Here is a 15999-nt window from a genome sequence, read left to right as displayed (position 1 = left end):
GAGGAAGAAGAGATTCTCCAAAAAAGAAAATTGATAAAGCAAAGGACAAAATATATCCTGATCCTCCTCCTCAGCATATGGTATCCATACCCTCTGAGCCAGAACCAGAAGAAGAACGAACGAATGGATATCACGACACTGCTCATAGCTGATCCTCAACCAACAGCCTCCCAAACAGGTCCTTCACCAACCACAGATTCTACCAGTGGCACTACAGACCAATCCAATTTTGGCTCAAAACGAAAGTTTTTTATTTTTTGAAAAAGAAAATATTTAAAAAAATATGGTATTTAATCAAAACTTCAAAATCAAAATTAAAATTAAAATTGAGAGGTACCTTGTTGTCCGAATCCAATCCTCCTAAACCTTAAATTAGAATCACCAATTCAGTACCTGCTGCCCCTGCTCACAGGATTGAACTCAGGGCAACAATTGCTCACAAATCCAAATATTTTTGTGTTTGTAAATAAATTCAGCATTAAAAAATTCAGTTTGTTTACACGTCCTTACCCTAAAGCGCTCACCATCTAAATAATGCTCAAATAACTAGGCCACTAGCTTGGACGTTTTTCCCGGACAATTTCAACCAAGTCATCATCAAGAAAAGTGAAAGATAGAATTACACTAAAAAATTCATAGAATCGAAGAACCGAGATATTAGTCAGCTCCTTGTCAATGTACTTGGGCAAACATTTCAGTTCCAGTTGCTCTACTCCAAAGAACATATGAACGACAATTTTTTTGAACCTGCTCCCACGAAGAAACAAAGAAAAAGTATTTTGCTCGATCATTTCTCCAGTCTGCCTGAATATAAGATCCGTAATCAAATCCAAACTGAGTATAATCATTGTTCACCCATTAGCAAACTTGAATGATTATGACACTACCTCATAGCATACTATCCAATCAGGTTTGAAACACCAATTGATCAACTATACAAGTATTTGTAAATTCAATTATGAATTTACTTGAGAGATAAACCTACCATGTTGAAATCAAATTACTTGTATGATAACCAAAGAGGATGCCATATGAGAGCATATCAACTTTCTTGGATGACTGTAAACACAATATAGTAATATAACAGCACAAGCAATTCTCCATGATAAAAGATTGTGAAAAGTATCATGTGTCTAATATTTCATTGGGAGGGCAATAAGAAGCATTCTGATTTCAACAGCACAAAGCTGTGATGTAGAAATGTGCAGGCATCAAAAGCTTAGTACAATGTCCAAACTGAAAGTTGACTTGTTGGAAGCCAACTAAAACATAGTTCTGGGATAAAAAGAAGCAATGGATTTAACAAAATCCTAAATGACATCATGAAGCACAGCATATATTCCGATAACAGCAATGAGAATCAAATGTTTGGTTTATTTGCACTCCGAAAATGTAATTAGCTCATCTCTCAAACTAGCAATTGGCTTGGAATCATGTATATGATGAATTGGAAAAATTTCCCTTCATGAAAAACTATTGACCAGCCAAACTTACATGCTGCTTGACTCTGCGAACACAATCATAATAGCTCCTAGTCAGAGGGGCACATTTCAGTATATCATTACCATGCTCCTTGTAACAATCCCGACAAGCTTCATAATCAGCCAAACAGGGCATAGGCTTCTGATACGGAAGCTTGAACTCCTTATCACGAAGATCCTTGGCTCTTTCAGTTACTTCTTGCACCATGCTATCCTCCTGCTTCTGCAACTTTTCCAGAATCCTTTCACTTTCTTGAATGACAGATCTAATTGCATCTAACTCTGTGTTCGCAGAATGAGCTGGTGGGGTTACTGGCAAGAACAATGGATGTTGTACTGGCCGTCCCATAGAAGGAACCCCTTTGAGTGTTTCAGGATCATCACAAAGTTGCTTTTCATTCACCTTAGTTTCGGGATGGACAAATTCTCGGGGTACCTTAGTTTTAGTTTTCTTTGGTTTCCTCTTTAACTTCTCACCATCATCAGTAAGTCTATTAACAAGGTTAGAACTAATCTGAATTGAAAAATCACCCATAATAGTGATTATCTGGAAATTTTACCTGAAGACATCCACAGAAGATATTTTGCTAATCAGAAATAAATATTAAAAATTTATGACTATACACGATATGCAAAGCACACTTTCTTCACATACTTAATTTTAGCAAAAGGCTTGTATTGATGGTAGGTGAGACGAACTAGTCAGAAATCAGAATTCCGAAAAGGCATTAATTGAAGGCCATCAAATCTGTTCAATAAGAAAATAGGATACCAAGAAAAAGATTAAGGTGCTTCTTTATCTGCATGCAAAAAGGAAAGGAGGATGAATTAACAAGACCCAGTAACCGCTAGAAAGATTACATGTGCAGGCACGTGGTTATACTCTGAAACTGAAAAAGTAAAGCTTAATCACAACCCTTATCAATTAGAACCACCATAAATCTAGACCAACAAAGGGACAAGGTACATATTTGAGGTACCCATAAAACTATGCTTAAATTCAAGTTGATCATGATAGTAAGTAAACAAGTTTATCAAAGATATACACTACTGACACAAGACAACATAAAAGTTCCAATGGAACCTTCATCAAACTCAAATTTGTAATTATAAATCAATAAATACGTCGACCAGATCAATTCTGAGCTAACTGAGTTAAGAAAATAAATTGAAATTTCAAAAAGTTTGCAGAAGGCAGAGGCGGCATTGTCTTTCGCTTTTTCGCTTGAGAATGAGATTCAAGCTATGATAAATTACACGCAAACATCAATCCAACAAAATCCAAGTTCTAAAACAATGTCTTAACATTTTTCAAGTCCTAGACAATGTATGCAACACCAATTCACCGCTATCATACTCCATATACAAAACCCCCAAAAAAAAACAAAAATTAGCGAAAACCTGAATTGAATTGAATTAAATTAATAAGCAGAACGTATAAAATGTAACTTTTCTCCAAAGGAAATTGAAGATTCTAGGGTTTGGTAGATTTCGATTTTCTTTCTTTTTTTTCGGAGGCATGAAAAGAAATTCCCAAAAAAAAAAATCGAGTGCAAAATTGCATACCAGTAAGAGAAGAAATCAAGACAATAATTCCAGAATCGCTTCTCGATCACGATCCACTTAGGGTTCTTCCTTTCTACTCGGAGAATCGACTGTTTATTTCATAAACGAGCCCACTCGTTTTGTGGGAACTGAGATGAGCATAGGATCAAGTAGCGACGGAATTTTTTTTTTTCTTAAATTTCATTAATCATCCCTAACTTTTGGGTTATCTTATTTTGATCATTCAATTTTAATTTATTAAAATTGTATCACTTAATTTTGCATTCAAAATGGTCATCCAGCCGTGGTGAATTTTCCAATACCCATTTACTTGTAGAAAATAATTTATTTTTTATTTTTTTTAAAAAACTCTAATTTTTATTTTTTATGAAAAAATTAAAAAAATATAAAAAACGTTTTCATCTATTAATAATAAAAAATAATTTTTTAATTCAAATAAATAAAAAATTATTTATATCTTTTAATATTAAAAAATAAATCATTATAAAATATATTTAAAAACTTATTTTATTTTAATTTTTTTAATATGAGATATTAATTTATTTTAAAATAATATGATACTTTTATTATTGTAAACAATTATGTTTTAAATAATTGTCCAATTTTAATTATAAAAAAAAATTCTAGTATAGTTTTAATTATAAAAATATCATTTTTTTTTCTATTTAGAAAACAGAATTTTTGTTATAAAGGGAAATAGTGGAAAACAATTTTAAAATATTTTCTTAATCTTAGTTAAAGTTTGGATAGCCAAAAATAGATACATGTAAACACGAAACCCTATTTCCAGTTCTCATAGAATTTTTTTTTTTTAGAAAATTAGCCCAATTTTTCACTTTGTGAACCAGCCCATATTCTCCTCAATCAATCTTCACCTATCATGTCCTTTCCTTTCGAAATCAAACATTCCCTTGAATCTCATCATACCCTCTCAATGCCATGGCCTTCTTTTCCTCCTTTTACCTTAGCTGAATATCCTCTTCTTCTTTCTATTAAATCTCCTCTTCTTTCATGACGGACTCTTAATCGTATAAAAGTGATGTTGTTCATGGATTTTTTTATGTGAGTATAGTCCTACAAAACAAGAGAGAACACCTAGTGAGTTGTTTTAAGCAACCTCTCTAATGCTTAAGTATGGGTATTGAGTAGATATAAAATTGACCAAAGAAAGCAACGTTCCTAAATATGGAGGCTTGAGCTCCTTATATAGGCATCAGAAAAACTCCTATTTGGAGTAGGATTTAGTATTTGAAAGATGATTCCTATTTTGGAGAAAGTCTAATAAAAGTGTATTCATAATCCCTAATATTATTCTTAGTAGATAATATTTGTATTGGATTAGGACTCAGATATTTTGGGGTGGTATTGTATCATTACTCCCCCCTCGAGTATAAATCTTTAGGTTCATTGCCTAATAATGTATTAGATGACAAAGTTCTAACCATATCATAAAACCTTTTACGATTTTTTGGAAAACTATTACTTTAAAATTTTCAGTGAATTATCATCTCAAATATATTTGTTAGCATATTGTTGCCTTAATGGGTGGTTGTTTATTGTCTTGAAAACATTAAAGTGGTGGACTATTGCCTTTAAAGCAGGGCATTCTAATTCCTTGATGTGGCTAACTTTCGCCATTGTTAAGTGGCTTGTCTAATGTCTTGATAGTGAACTTATGCCTTATGTGGTTTGTTAACGCCTCTTTGGATGGATTTATGTCTTAAATGGCTTTTTGACGCCTCATGAGTGGACGTGTGCTGTTGATGGCTTATCGACGCCTCATGGGTGGACATGTGCCTTTTATGACTTGTAGACGCCTCATGGACGGACGTGTGCCTTGGATGGCTTGTTGATGCCTCATGGGCGGACGTGTGACTTGGATGGCTTGTCGACGCCTCATGGGCAAACGTTACCTTGGATGGCTTGTCAACGCCTCATGAGCAGACGTGTGCTTGTTGTTGGTTTGTCAACGCCTTTTAGGTAGACGTGTATCCTTTGTTAGCTTGTCAACGCTTTTTTAGGTGGATGTGTGCCCTTAATTGGCTTGTCAACGCTTTTTAGATGAACATGTGCCCTTGATTGGCTTGTCAACACTTTTAGGTAGATGTGTGCCTTTGTTTTTTCTACAGGCGAATAAACGCCTTAAGTTTTTTTAAAAGTAGATGGATGCCTCCATTCTTTGCCACTATTGGCTCTTTGGTGAGTATTGTGGCTCTTAGAGATTTTTCTGCAAAAATAATACTTGTGCAAATTTTGTTGCAAATAATAAATAATGTAATATATCAAGTGTGTATTTCATATTTTAAGTATGTCAAAGTATTGATCTTGATCAATAATAAAAGGCCTTCATATTTGGAAGTAACACATTATACTTGTATTGAAATATTTATGCATGCATGCATATGTAACTTTATTTAATTTCAATTAAAAGCTTGTATCTTCATTTAAGATTAAGGGTGATATTGAAATAGAAAAATTTAAAGTAATAAATTTTTTATTTAATTCTTGCAATGACATTCGTAGATAATTAAAGGGGAGAACTATGACATCTTGTAATCTCTAGAACATGGGAGCTCTTTTTTGAATGGAAGGCCAATTTCAGCAATATGACACTTTTGTAAATTGTCAAAACCAAGAGCATTATTCCAATCATGAATGCAGTGATACACTTGTAATATTATGAACGATGATGGCATGCTTGTAAATAAGGAAACTACCATGATAGACAAAGAAGAAAAAATGGTGGCATACTGAAAATAATTTTAATGACCAAAAAGTATGGGAGGCATAAAATAGTTATTTTATATTATCCCATGTACCAAATAAAATCTCTTGTTATTGAATATTTCTTTTTCATCCACTGCATATACTCTATGCATATATCATACTATAAAACTAAAAATTTATAGTAATAAATTAGAGAAGTTGAAATAGTAAGGCATGCCAACCTTGAGTTCTTTGAAATTTGAGTTTCATACAGTATTTTTACTTATCAAATATTATAAACTCTTTAATATTTATGGGCTATTATTGCTCAAGACTCAACATATTGTCATAGAATTTATCTTCATATAGTCGAACCATCACGTAGATATTGTTTTACAAGCTCATTGTATTGCATATTAGGTATTAAAATTAAATATCTTCATAGCTTGAAATATTTGATGTTTTGTCCATCGATCAGGTTGGACGAAAACTGAAAGAGCCTTATCCAAGGTGGCAGGATAAAAACATACTAATTTTGAAAGTATAAGAGATTTAGATTTCGAAAACTTGATTTGGGGATGGAAGTTTTGAAAGCTTAGCTTGGGGATGAAAGTTTTTTTACTTCTTGATATTCACGCATAACTAATCCAAATTCTGGTCAACTATTATATGGTGACATAGATGTAACTCTAAATAAAAAAAAAAAAAAAAAATAGGGTGTTCTCTTACTAGCCAACTAATGGTGGCGTAATTGTAAAAATGGGTGCGGAAATTAGCTCTCTCTCTCTCAATTAAAAAAAAAGGTGGCACTTTTGTGTAATAAAGAAGAAATAAAAAGATGGCTAACAGCACCATTGCTGTTGCTATTGGAACCTTGCCTAATATAGGACTATTTTGGGCAGTTATTTATGAACTCAAATCTTCAACAAATAGCAATTAATGGATACTTTTACAGCTTAAATTTAGGACAACCATGTGGTTTTCCTTAAACACCATTTTTTTCCTTCTGTTATATATACATATTCATTACCATAAAATCAAAAACCAAATTGAACTCGGCTAAAACTAATTTTTTAAAAATCTCGTTTGGGCCCAAAATAGTGGAGGGATGTCACGACCCAACCTATCGCTGGACCGGCACTAGGACCTGGGCCAGCCTAAAACCCCCGAGGCCGATAGTAAGCCTAACTATTCCTCAACTTAACTCTAAGGTCCATTTGGGCCTAATTTTAAGAATTCAACCGGATAAAATTCAGCCATAAAATGGACCATTCAATGGGAAGTTTTTGACTCGCCCAACCTGTAAACACAATATATAATAAATTGGAGAGCTCAGCTCACCCTCCACATAATCAAAATGCCATAACTCAAATGGGAGCTCAGCTCCCTCATTCAATACCATCATGCATACAGTTAATAATTTTACAGGTCCAACATAACTTTTATAATACAGGCCCAAAATAAAAATAAGTACTTCTAACACATGCGGAATTCTAGGAGTAAATAAAAATTATACAATATCATAACATGAATAGGCAACCTGCGAGGGAGGAAGACAGGTTAAAACTCAAAAATAAACCTCTTGTATCCTGAAAAAAATAAGGTGAATAAGAGTGAGCGTTCGACTTAGAGAGTAAAATATCAATTTTAATCATAATCTCTATAGCTATCTAAAGCTAATGCACCATGTGGAGTGAAATGCAACATCGTCATTATTTTCATACAATTCATATCATAATAGCAAAAAGGCAAATTTGGAGCACTCACACACCCAACACTGTCAAGCAATATATACATGGGAGCTGATCCCCTATACAGTCTTCTTAATCCAACCTCTGCCAGCGAGTGTCTCTCAAACTGGACTTTCGCTTAATAAACCAAATACGGGGTCCCAGCGAGTGTTTCTCAAGTCGTGTCTACCCCGACTTATCCATAAAGGACCGGGTCCCAGCGAGTGTCTCTCAAGCCGTGTCTACCGGTCCTGTCCATATCTAATATCATACCACACGCACGCCAACGCATACACACTGCTCCAAATTACCACAAATAACATCCATAATACTTCATCAATTTAAAATGCAATATAATTCATGCCTAGTATTTAACTATATAGATCTATATTTATAAGTGATGCATGAGCATGCTTAAACATATAATAATATCGAAATTATAATTAAAATTAATATTTTACTCACAGACTTAACCGAAGTCACTGTAGTTACTGAGCGGAGGAGGAAGGTTGTCCCGGCTCACCTGACAATTTCATAGCAATTATTTAATATATTTGACTCGATACAAGCTTGGAAAAGACCAAAGACACCTTAAGTTGTGTCGAAAATCCGGCAGAGTCTCCCCTATACTTTGGACCTACCCAACCTGCAAAAGGGTTCAAAATATACTTCTATATCCATAAATCACACATCCACAACTCAATCACATCACATGGCCCCTTCTGTGCCCATCCAAACAATCAACAATCACAATGTGAAAAATTACAGTTTAGTCCTTATAATTAATCCCTTTTGCAAAAACTACCCATATCAGCTCTTAAAATTCTAAAACTTTGCCCCGCGGTCCTTAGCAATATTACAAAGCTAATGCAAAAAGAATTATAATTTTCTAAGCTATCACGAATATTTTATAGATTTTTAATCGAATTCAAGCACTAGATAATTAAGAAAAAATAAGGTTTGGATTTATCTATGCCGATTCCGACCTTGAGAATGCGTTCGGGACGTTTGACAACGGTGGGGTGGCCAAAATCTCGACCCAATTCCGAGACTTTTTTGGTAGCCTATCTGTCCAGCTTGAAATTTATAAACCCGGGCAATCGTTGAATTTTCGCGAATTGAAGGTACCTACACGAAACCCACAACACGGGGGTTAGTACATGATTTTTATGGAATTTTCTAAGCTCATTTAGTGCTCGGAAAAACACTATGAAGTTTCGCAGGACCCACTGAAAAACGATGTTAGAAAATTTGAAATTGGTATCGCCGCGAAGCTCTTGACGTCGGGGACGTGTGAAGAGGAAAGAAAAAGAGGAAGAGGGTCGGTTCGATTCGAGCGGTTCGATTCGGCCTGTCCGATTCAGAATACAAAAATTTGAATTTTTACTCTGCCTTGGAACCGAAAAAGAGATCAAAAAATTCCAAAAAAATTCTAAAAAACTCAGAAAAATTCGTAGAGTCTAAATATATTTTTAGTTTTATCACGTGGTCTTTAAATTAATTTTTAAAAATCATCAAATTTTTATATTTTCAGAAAATCGGACCCAATTTCTAAAATCCAAAAAATTTTAAATAATTTCTCAAAATTTAAATAAAATAAAAAATAAATAATTACTCATAAAATAATAAATTTAAAAATTAGGGGTGTTACAAGGGAGATTAACACGAAAGGTTAAAAATACATGAAGAATACAAATATTTGAATTTAATTATTCAAACAAGATAAAGAATTTTTCAATTGCGTTGTTGCAAACCACAAACCGTCAACTTATTTGATTAATATGAAAAAAGTGAGAAATAAACTGCTTCTTGTGTCGTGTTTCCCACAGACGGCGGCACTAATGCTGTTTGTAGATTTTTCCTGTGGGCATGGACCTTCAAGGCAAGAGAGAACACCAGGTGAGTTAGCTTAAGCAACCTCTCTAATCTTAAGTCAGTATGAGTACTAAGTTGAATATAAAATTGATTAAAGAGAACAGCGTCCCTGAATGTGGAGGCTTGAGCTGCTTATATAGGCATTGGAAAGACTCCTATTTGGAGTAAGATTTAGTATTTGAGATGATATTCTTATTTTAGAGGAAGTCTAATGAGTGTGGGATTCATAATCTCCAATAAAGTAGAATAATTATCCTTAGTAGAAAATATTTATATTGGATTAGGCCTCAGATATTTTGAGTTGATACTGTATCAAGAAGAAATGGGAAAAAATTAAAGAGAAAAAATGGAAAAAAAAGGGAAATTAATTTTTTTTATTATTATTTGAATACCTTACTAAAATAGAGGGGAAATAAAATTTATCTCCTAATAAAATTAAATAATTGCCATAAGTTTGTGATTTTACTATTATATGATGTTAAGGGTATATAATTAATTTAATATAAATAGTATCTAATTTTATTTATTTCCCTCTATTTTACTTCAAATTAAAGAGAAATGTTTTGAGGTTTTCCTTCATTACTGTCATCTATTTGATATCCAAATAAAGGAAATTTGATAAATCACATTTCTGTTCTCTTATCTTCTTTCCATCTCCCTCAATGTAAATAATGGTGAATTTCCATAGCCTTTCTATGCCATGGCTTTCTCCTCCTTCCCTTCTCATTAAAGCTTTCTCTCCTTCAACAAATTCGATTTGATATCTATTGAACAATCTCAATTTCATCTTATGGGCTTGATTCATTCAATTCAGTTTTCTACCCTCCTCCTTCTCCCCATTCCATTCTCCCTCCCCATCCATCACCATTTACTACCTAGAAAACCAAGGTTTATGGATGATGGAGCCAACGCGGCCCAATTTCTTATAATTGAAGGTTGAAGCTTTGTTATGCTCTTAGTCATTATAATTTTATCAATTTTATTTTCTTTTTCCCTTGAATCTCTATGTTGGGACTGCATTATTTGATGACCCAAGACAACGATAAATCATAAGGTTCCTTGGTGAAGAGGAACTCCAAAGAGGTTGGGAGCTGGTGGTTGGGACCTCTAAACAATCTTCAGTTGAAACTGCTACAAAATTCATCCTTTCTTTCATTTTTCTTATATTTTCTACTTTGTTCCATCTTCTCTGGTAAATTCATAATTGAAAATTGTTATTTTTTTCCTTTGTGAATTTAATTACAATTGTGTATAAATCATCATGTGATTATATGTTTGGGTTTGTGTTTGTGGTTATGATGGCAACAACAATAGTTGTGAACTATGGATCAAAATTTGTGCATTTATTGATTGAATGAAAATTTCAATTAGGGATTTTGTGTTCTCTGATGGTTTTGAATACAATGGTTTTGGTCTCTTATAGGTTTTTACGGTGGCAATATCAACGGTTTTCAATTTTTTTGGTTGTGTTTTGATATGTGAGTTCTAGTTTTGGAGTTTCTCTAGGACTTCTATTTTTTTTATGATTTTTGGGCTGCAGGGAAAATCAGGGGAGATGGAGGGATAAACACCATGTCTAGCAATAGGTAGCATTTATTTTGATCATAGTCAAAACACTACTTCTCTTAATTATATTATTTGGTAACATAGTATTTAAAGTGGTATTTAGAGGTTATGGTTTATGAAAATTTATCCTTCTTAGCTTTGACTAAGATTAATAAAATGATATCACTATTTTTACATTTAACAGCTAATTCAACAGCTATTTTTATCGAAAACTTCTATTTTAAATCACTATATAAACAGTTAACTACTAACAGCTAATATTTAATAGCTAACAGCTAGTAAAATAATGGACAGCTACTAAAATAGCTAGCCGCTAGTAAAACAGTTTACAGCTATTAAAACAGCTAACAATTATTAGAACAGCTAATATTGTTGAATAGGGCTAAAGAGAGAGAGGAGAGGGGGAGAGAGGTAGAGATACAAGGGATAAAGAAATAACATGAGAGAAAAGAGTACCAATAACAAGCAAGGAAGAATTATTGTCTATTCTTAGAGCACATACTCTCTCTATATAAAATTATGGATCCTACTTCCTAAAACCATAGAAAAAATAAAAAATTGTGTTTAAGGAAGCACTAAAAATTAGTGCTTCTGGTGTATTATATAATTAGCCACAAGGAAAAAAGGATGAAAGAGAGACAAAAATGAGAGGGTAAGAGAGAGAAATGATGGTAGACAAGAGAAGGTGAGCTAGAGAGAGAGTGAAATCAAGGTTATTTCATTTTTTTTAATGGGAAACTTGCTTTAATAAGTTGAGGTGACTTTTTTTTAACATAATTAAAGTTGAATGATATATTTTAGTAAATTAAAATTTAGTAACCGAAACGAAATAACTCTCAAAATTGAGGGATAATTGGTATAATTTATAATAATTTTATTTAAAATTTTACTTTAATTTATTGTTTTCTAATTATAAATTTAATTATATATATATATATATATATATATATATATATATATATATATATATATACACACACACATAAACACACACACCTCGTATATAAGTTAAAATTTAAGAATTATATATTTCAAAAAAGAAATTAATAATTTATTTTATAGATAGTACCTATAAGATATAATTAATATAAATAAAGTTATATTTATTTTATATTTCAAAAGTTTTTAAATTTGAGATTTTTTTTAATATGTACAAATATGTATAAAATAGGTGTGAATACAATATCAGATAAATATTATCTATATTTTATGTAAATGTGGAAAGAAGAGGACATTGGCTTTGCAAAAAATTTCCTCTATTTTTCGAATTAATTATAATTATATTTATTATTTAAATTAATTTTAATATCCATATAAATTTAAAATTTGTAATTATTAGCATTTATATAAATTTAAAATTCTTAATTCTATTTATAGTTAACTTCAATTAAATATAAAATGTTATAAGAAATAATTAATTAAAATAAAAAATTATTAAGTAAAAAATAAAAAATTTTATTTATATGGTCCACATTATTAATAATTTTATTAATAATATTACTTCAAATTTTCTTAATATATTAAATAATTTTATTATTTAAATTTTTTATAATTTTATGAGTTATATATACAATTAAACTATAAATACTATATTCAAAAATAAAAATAATTATATTTATAAATTATATAAAATCACGTTACTAGTATAATAAAAAAATTGACACAAACGCTTCACTAAAAATAAAATATGAGTGTTTCATATTTTTTAATAGTTAAATATACATATATCATATGTAAACTTCTAAATTTTAATTTTTTATTCTTTAAAAAAATTAACATTTGTATTCACCATTAATTGAAATTTAAAATAATTAAAAAAATAATTTATTCAAAAAATTCATTTTAATTTATCTTTTTTCTAGTTATGCATTTAAAATTAACACTTCATCTTTCTTAACATTTGAATATATATATACTACAATAATTATATTTTGTAATTGACATTATGAAAAATATAAATATAGAATTAAATAATTAATAATATTAAAAAGTTCAGCCATCTAATTAACATATATATATATATATATATATATATAATGAAAGCTAAAATCTAAAAATTGTTAATCAAAATTTGACACTTGTATCCACCATTAATTGACACTTGACATAATTAAAAAAATTAATTTTATTTAAAAAATTTCATTTAATTATTGGTATTAAAGAATAATTAACTTAATAATTTTATCTTAATTAATTTTAAATTTTAATTTTAATTTTACCTTTTTTTACTTATAAATTTATTTATTAGTATTAGATAAAACTTAACTTAATAAGTTTTTCTTAACTGAACTTTAAATTTCATTTTAATTTATTTTTAAATTATAAATTCAATTTTTATCAGGCTTATTATTATAATTAAGAATAGAAAATTTGATATATTAAAAGCCACTTTAAAAATATTAAACACAGATGACATCTTCAACTTTATTTCCATATAACTATATTAAAAATAATTTATCAGTTATGTTTGAAAAATATACTTTTTTTATTTTAGTGATATTCATTCTTTAATCATATTTTTTTATTTAATATATACACATTATTTCATATTCCCAGGTATGTTAAAAGATTTTTTTTACTAATTATCTTTTGAGTTAAGAATTATCATTCCATCTTTTAAAAATATTTTTTTACAGAATTTCTACTATAGTTATTTTAATTTAGTTTAATTATTTTGATTTAGATCAAATACTACTAAATCAATGTATATTTATATATAAATTAACATATAATTAAATTTTTTATCAAAATAAATAATTTAATCGATTAAAATTCACTTAATTAAGGTTAAATAAAAATTTTAAATAAAAAGAAACTCCTCATTTGTTGACTAAATGTTAAAGAAATTGTGGAAAAAAGAAAAAGAAAAGTAATGCCACGAGAAAGTGGAGGAAAAACAACAAAAGGGAAAAACCAGATAAAGAAATAGAAACTCCTACCTTAATCACCTCCTCTTCTCATCAAAGATGTGTTCATGGGATGTCAAACTCAAAAGCCCTTAACATCTATGAATATATATATATATATATATATATATATATATATATATATATATATATATATATATATATATATGAAAATCACAAATTAAAAGAATCAACCCACCTTGATTATTCATTAACTTTCCATCTTGATTGAAGCACGCCAAATATAAATTCATCTAAATCTTCATCAAATCAATTTGCTCTTCAATTCGATATCACACCAAAATCATGATCAATAAAATTCCTTTAACTTCGCCAATTACCAAATATTACAACGAATTCTAGCAAGGGTTGGGTCGCAATAGGCAGCAAAGGATATGGGGTCGTGGGCTGTCATAGGAAACAAAAGGGATAGAGGGAGGCTTGGTGGCGACATGAGGTAGAAAGGGAGGATGGGTCGTGCATTGCAATAGAGGCAGAGTGGTGTGGGGTTTCCGAAATGAGGGAAGGGATGGGCGAAAGTAGTAGAAAGGTATATTTTGGTGCTAAAGCGTCTTGCCCAACATATAAGTGTTGGCAAATTAATCTAAAATGATTGGATGAAATTAATGTTGAATTACCTTTAACATTCTCTCTTAATTCAACATGGTTCATCATAAAAAAATTTCTTGATTTATGTTTTGTATTCTTATGTTAGAACACTTCTCTTCAACTAATTATATTGGTGAACTTCTCAATAAATGTTGACACACTTTGCACTAACTTCTTATATTGTTGATTATTGTAGGATACTTCTCTCAAATCTTTATTGTTATGCACTTTTCATTAGTTTTTTTTTTTTTTTGCATTTCTCATAAAAAATTTCTTCCAAGCACTTCTCTCTAATAATCCTATGATAATTTTGTATTTAATAAATTCTCCAGCCTAGAGATTAAACCACAATTTGTTGTAGTATTGGTGCAATTGACGAGATATTACATAAGACAACTATGATTCTATGTCAACATTTGATATGAAATGATAAATTAATTATGAAGTAATAATTAAGTATAAAGCGGTAATTATTATTTAAAAAAAAAACTATTTTTAACACATGAATAAAATTAAATTTTATATAATTCATTATAAATTAATTATTACTTTATGATTAACTTGACATTCCCTATAAGCCACCCTATATATAATCACTGTTGTACCATCATCTCACTTTAAAACCCAACAAAAGATCCTATTCATATAGCACTATATTTTGTATTTTTTACATAAAATTAACATCACTAACTAATGAATTAAAGAAACTCTAAATTATCTCAACATATTATAACCATAATCACATGATTGTGGAATTAAATCTAAATTTAACAAATAACAAGAACTAGATCGTTGAATTAATTCTAATATTTTCTTCCTTAATTTAACACCGGTCATTAGGAAAAAAAATTTTTAATTTATTTTTGTGTTCTTGCATTGAAGTACTTCTTTCCAACAAATCATGATGCACTTCTTATAGATTATCTTGGAGTATTTCTTTTAAGTCCCTTCTTTTTCATCTTTTGCTGTCCATGTGAGACCTTGCCCCTTAAGCCATCTCTAAGAATTCAAGGGGCTCGATGTACATGATGAACTCAATATAAAAATATTTTATCTCCATGGCCTCTGTACAAGAACGCATTGGCTCTATAATAATAATAATAATAATAATAATAATAATAAATAATTTATGGAGTTAAGATACTATTATGTTAAAAAATTATTTTGCAATTGAATAAATAATAATAATTAAATACTATAAAGTGTGAATAAATTAACAATTAAAATATTCTAGAAATAAAAAAAACCTGAAATGATATATGCTTTAAAGTTTGTGTAGATCTCTAGACTTCTTTATTTTCATCCTTGATCTTGGCGTAAATAAAAATTGAATTGCTTTTTTTTTTTTTTTTTTTTTTTTTTATCTCTCTTTCCTTAACTTGCTTCTTGACTCAATTTTCAAATATCGAGTTTCATAATTTTCAATCTCGATTTATAAGTTGAAATTTATAATTTTAAATGATTAATTAAAAAAATTAATTATTTTATCTCATTCATATTTTAAATAGTATAATTTATAAATTTTTATTGATTATAATAATTATATATAACTATTTAATA

General features: G+C 29.8%; 1 protein-coding gene across 5 annotated transcripts; it reads right to left on the bottom strand.

Annotated features, from left to right (window-relative positions):
* Positions 1 to 345: 345 nt before the first annotated feature.
* LOC110636332 (uncharacterized) lies at positions 346 to 3213 on the bottom strand. 5 transcript variants are annotated; one of them, XR_009151354.1, is made up of 5 exons: positions 3048 to 3213; positions 2137 to 2229; positions 1495 to 2041; positions 511 to 834; positions 346 to 402 (listed from the first exon to the last, which is right to left on the bottom strand). XR_009151354.1 is itself a non-coding variant. In XM_058153581.1 (4 exons), exons 3-4 carry the CDS (start codon positions 2014 to 2016, stop codon positions 673 to 675), a joined length of 684 nt encoding a protein of 227 aa, XP_058009564.1. In that variant the 5' UTR covers positions 2017 to 2041; positions 2137 to 2281; positions 3048 to 3213; the 3' UTR covers positions 452 to 672. The 5 variants fall into 5 exon arrangements, 4 of the variants coding, with proteins under 4 accessions (XP_058009564.1, XP_058009565.1, XP_058009563.1 ...); XM_058153581.1 differs by lacking the exon at positions 346 to 402 and having other exon boundaries at positions 452 to 834; positions 2137 to 2281; XM_058153582.1 differs by lacking the exon at positions 346 to 402 and having other exon boundaries at positions 452 to 747; positions 2137 to 2281.
* Between the last annotated feature and the right edge of the window lie 12786 nt (positions 3214 to 15999).

Source organism: Hevea brasiliensis, chromosome 9, assembly GCF_030052815.1.
Source record: "Hevea brasiliensis isolate MT/VB/25A 57/8 chromosome 9, ASM3005281v1, whole genome shotgun sequence".
NCBI lineage: Eukaryota > Viridiplantae > Streptophyta > Magnoliopsida > Malpighiales > Euphorbiaceae > Hevea > Hevea brasiliensis.
Note: the sequence above shows the minus strand (reverse complement) of the source record. Positions and strands in the feature narration are given on the sequence as shown.

Coding starts and splice junctions, on each gene's coding strand:
- LOC110636332 (XM_058153581.1), bottom strand. CDS start 2,016: ATGGGTGATTTTTCAATTCAGATTAGTTCTAACCTTGTTAATAGACTT. Junction 835..1,494: donor TTCGCAGAGTCAAGCAGCAT/GTAAGTTTGGCT, acceptor GATTATACTCAG/TTTGGATTTGATTACGGATC.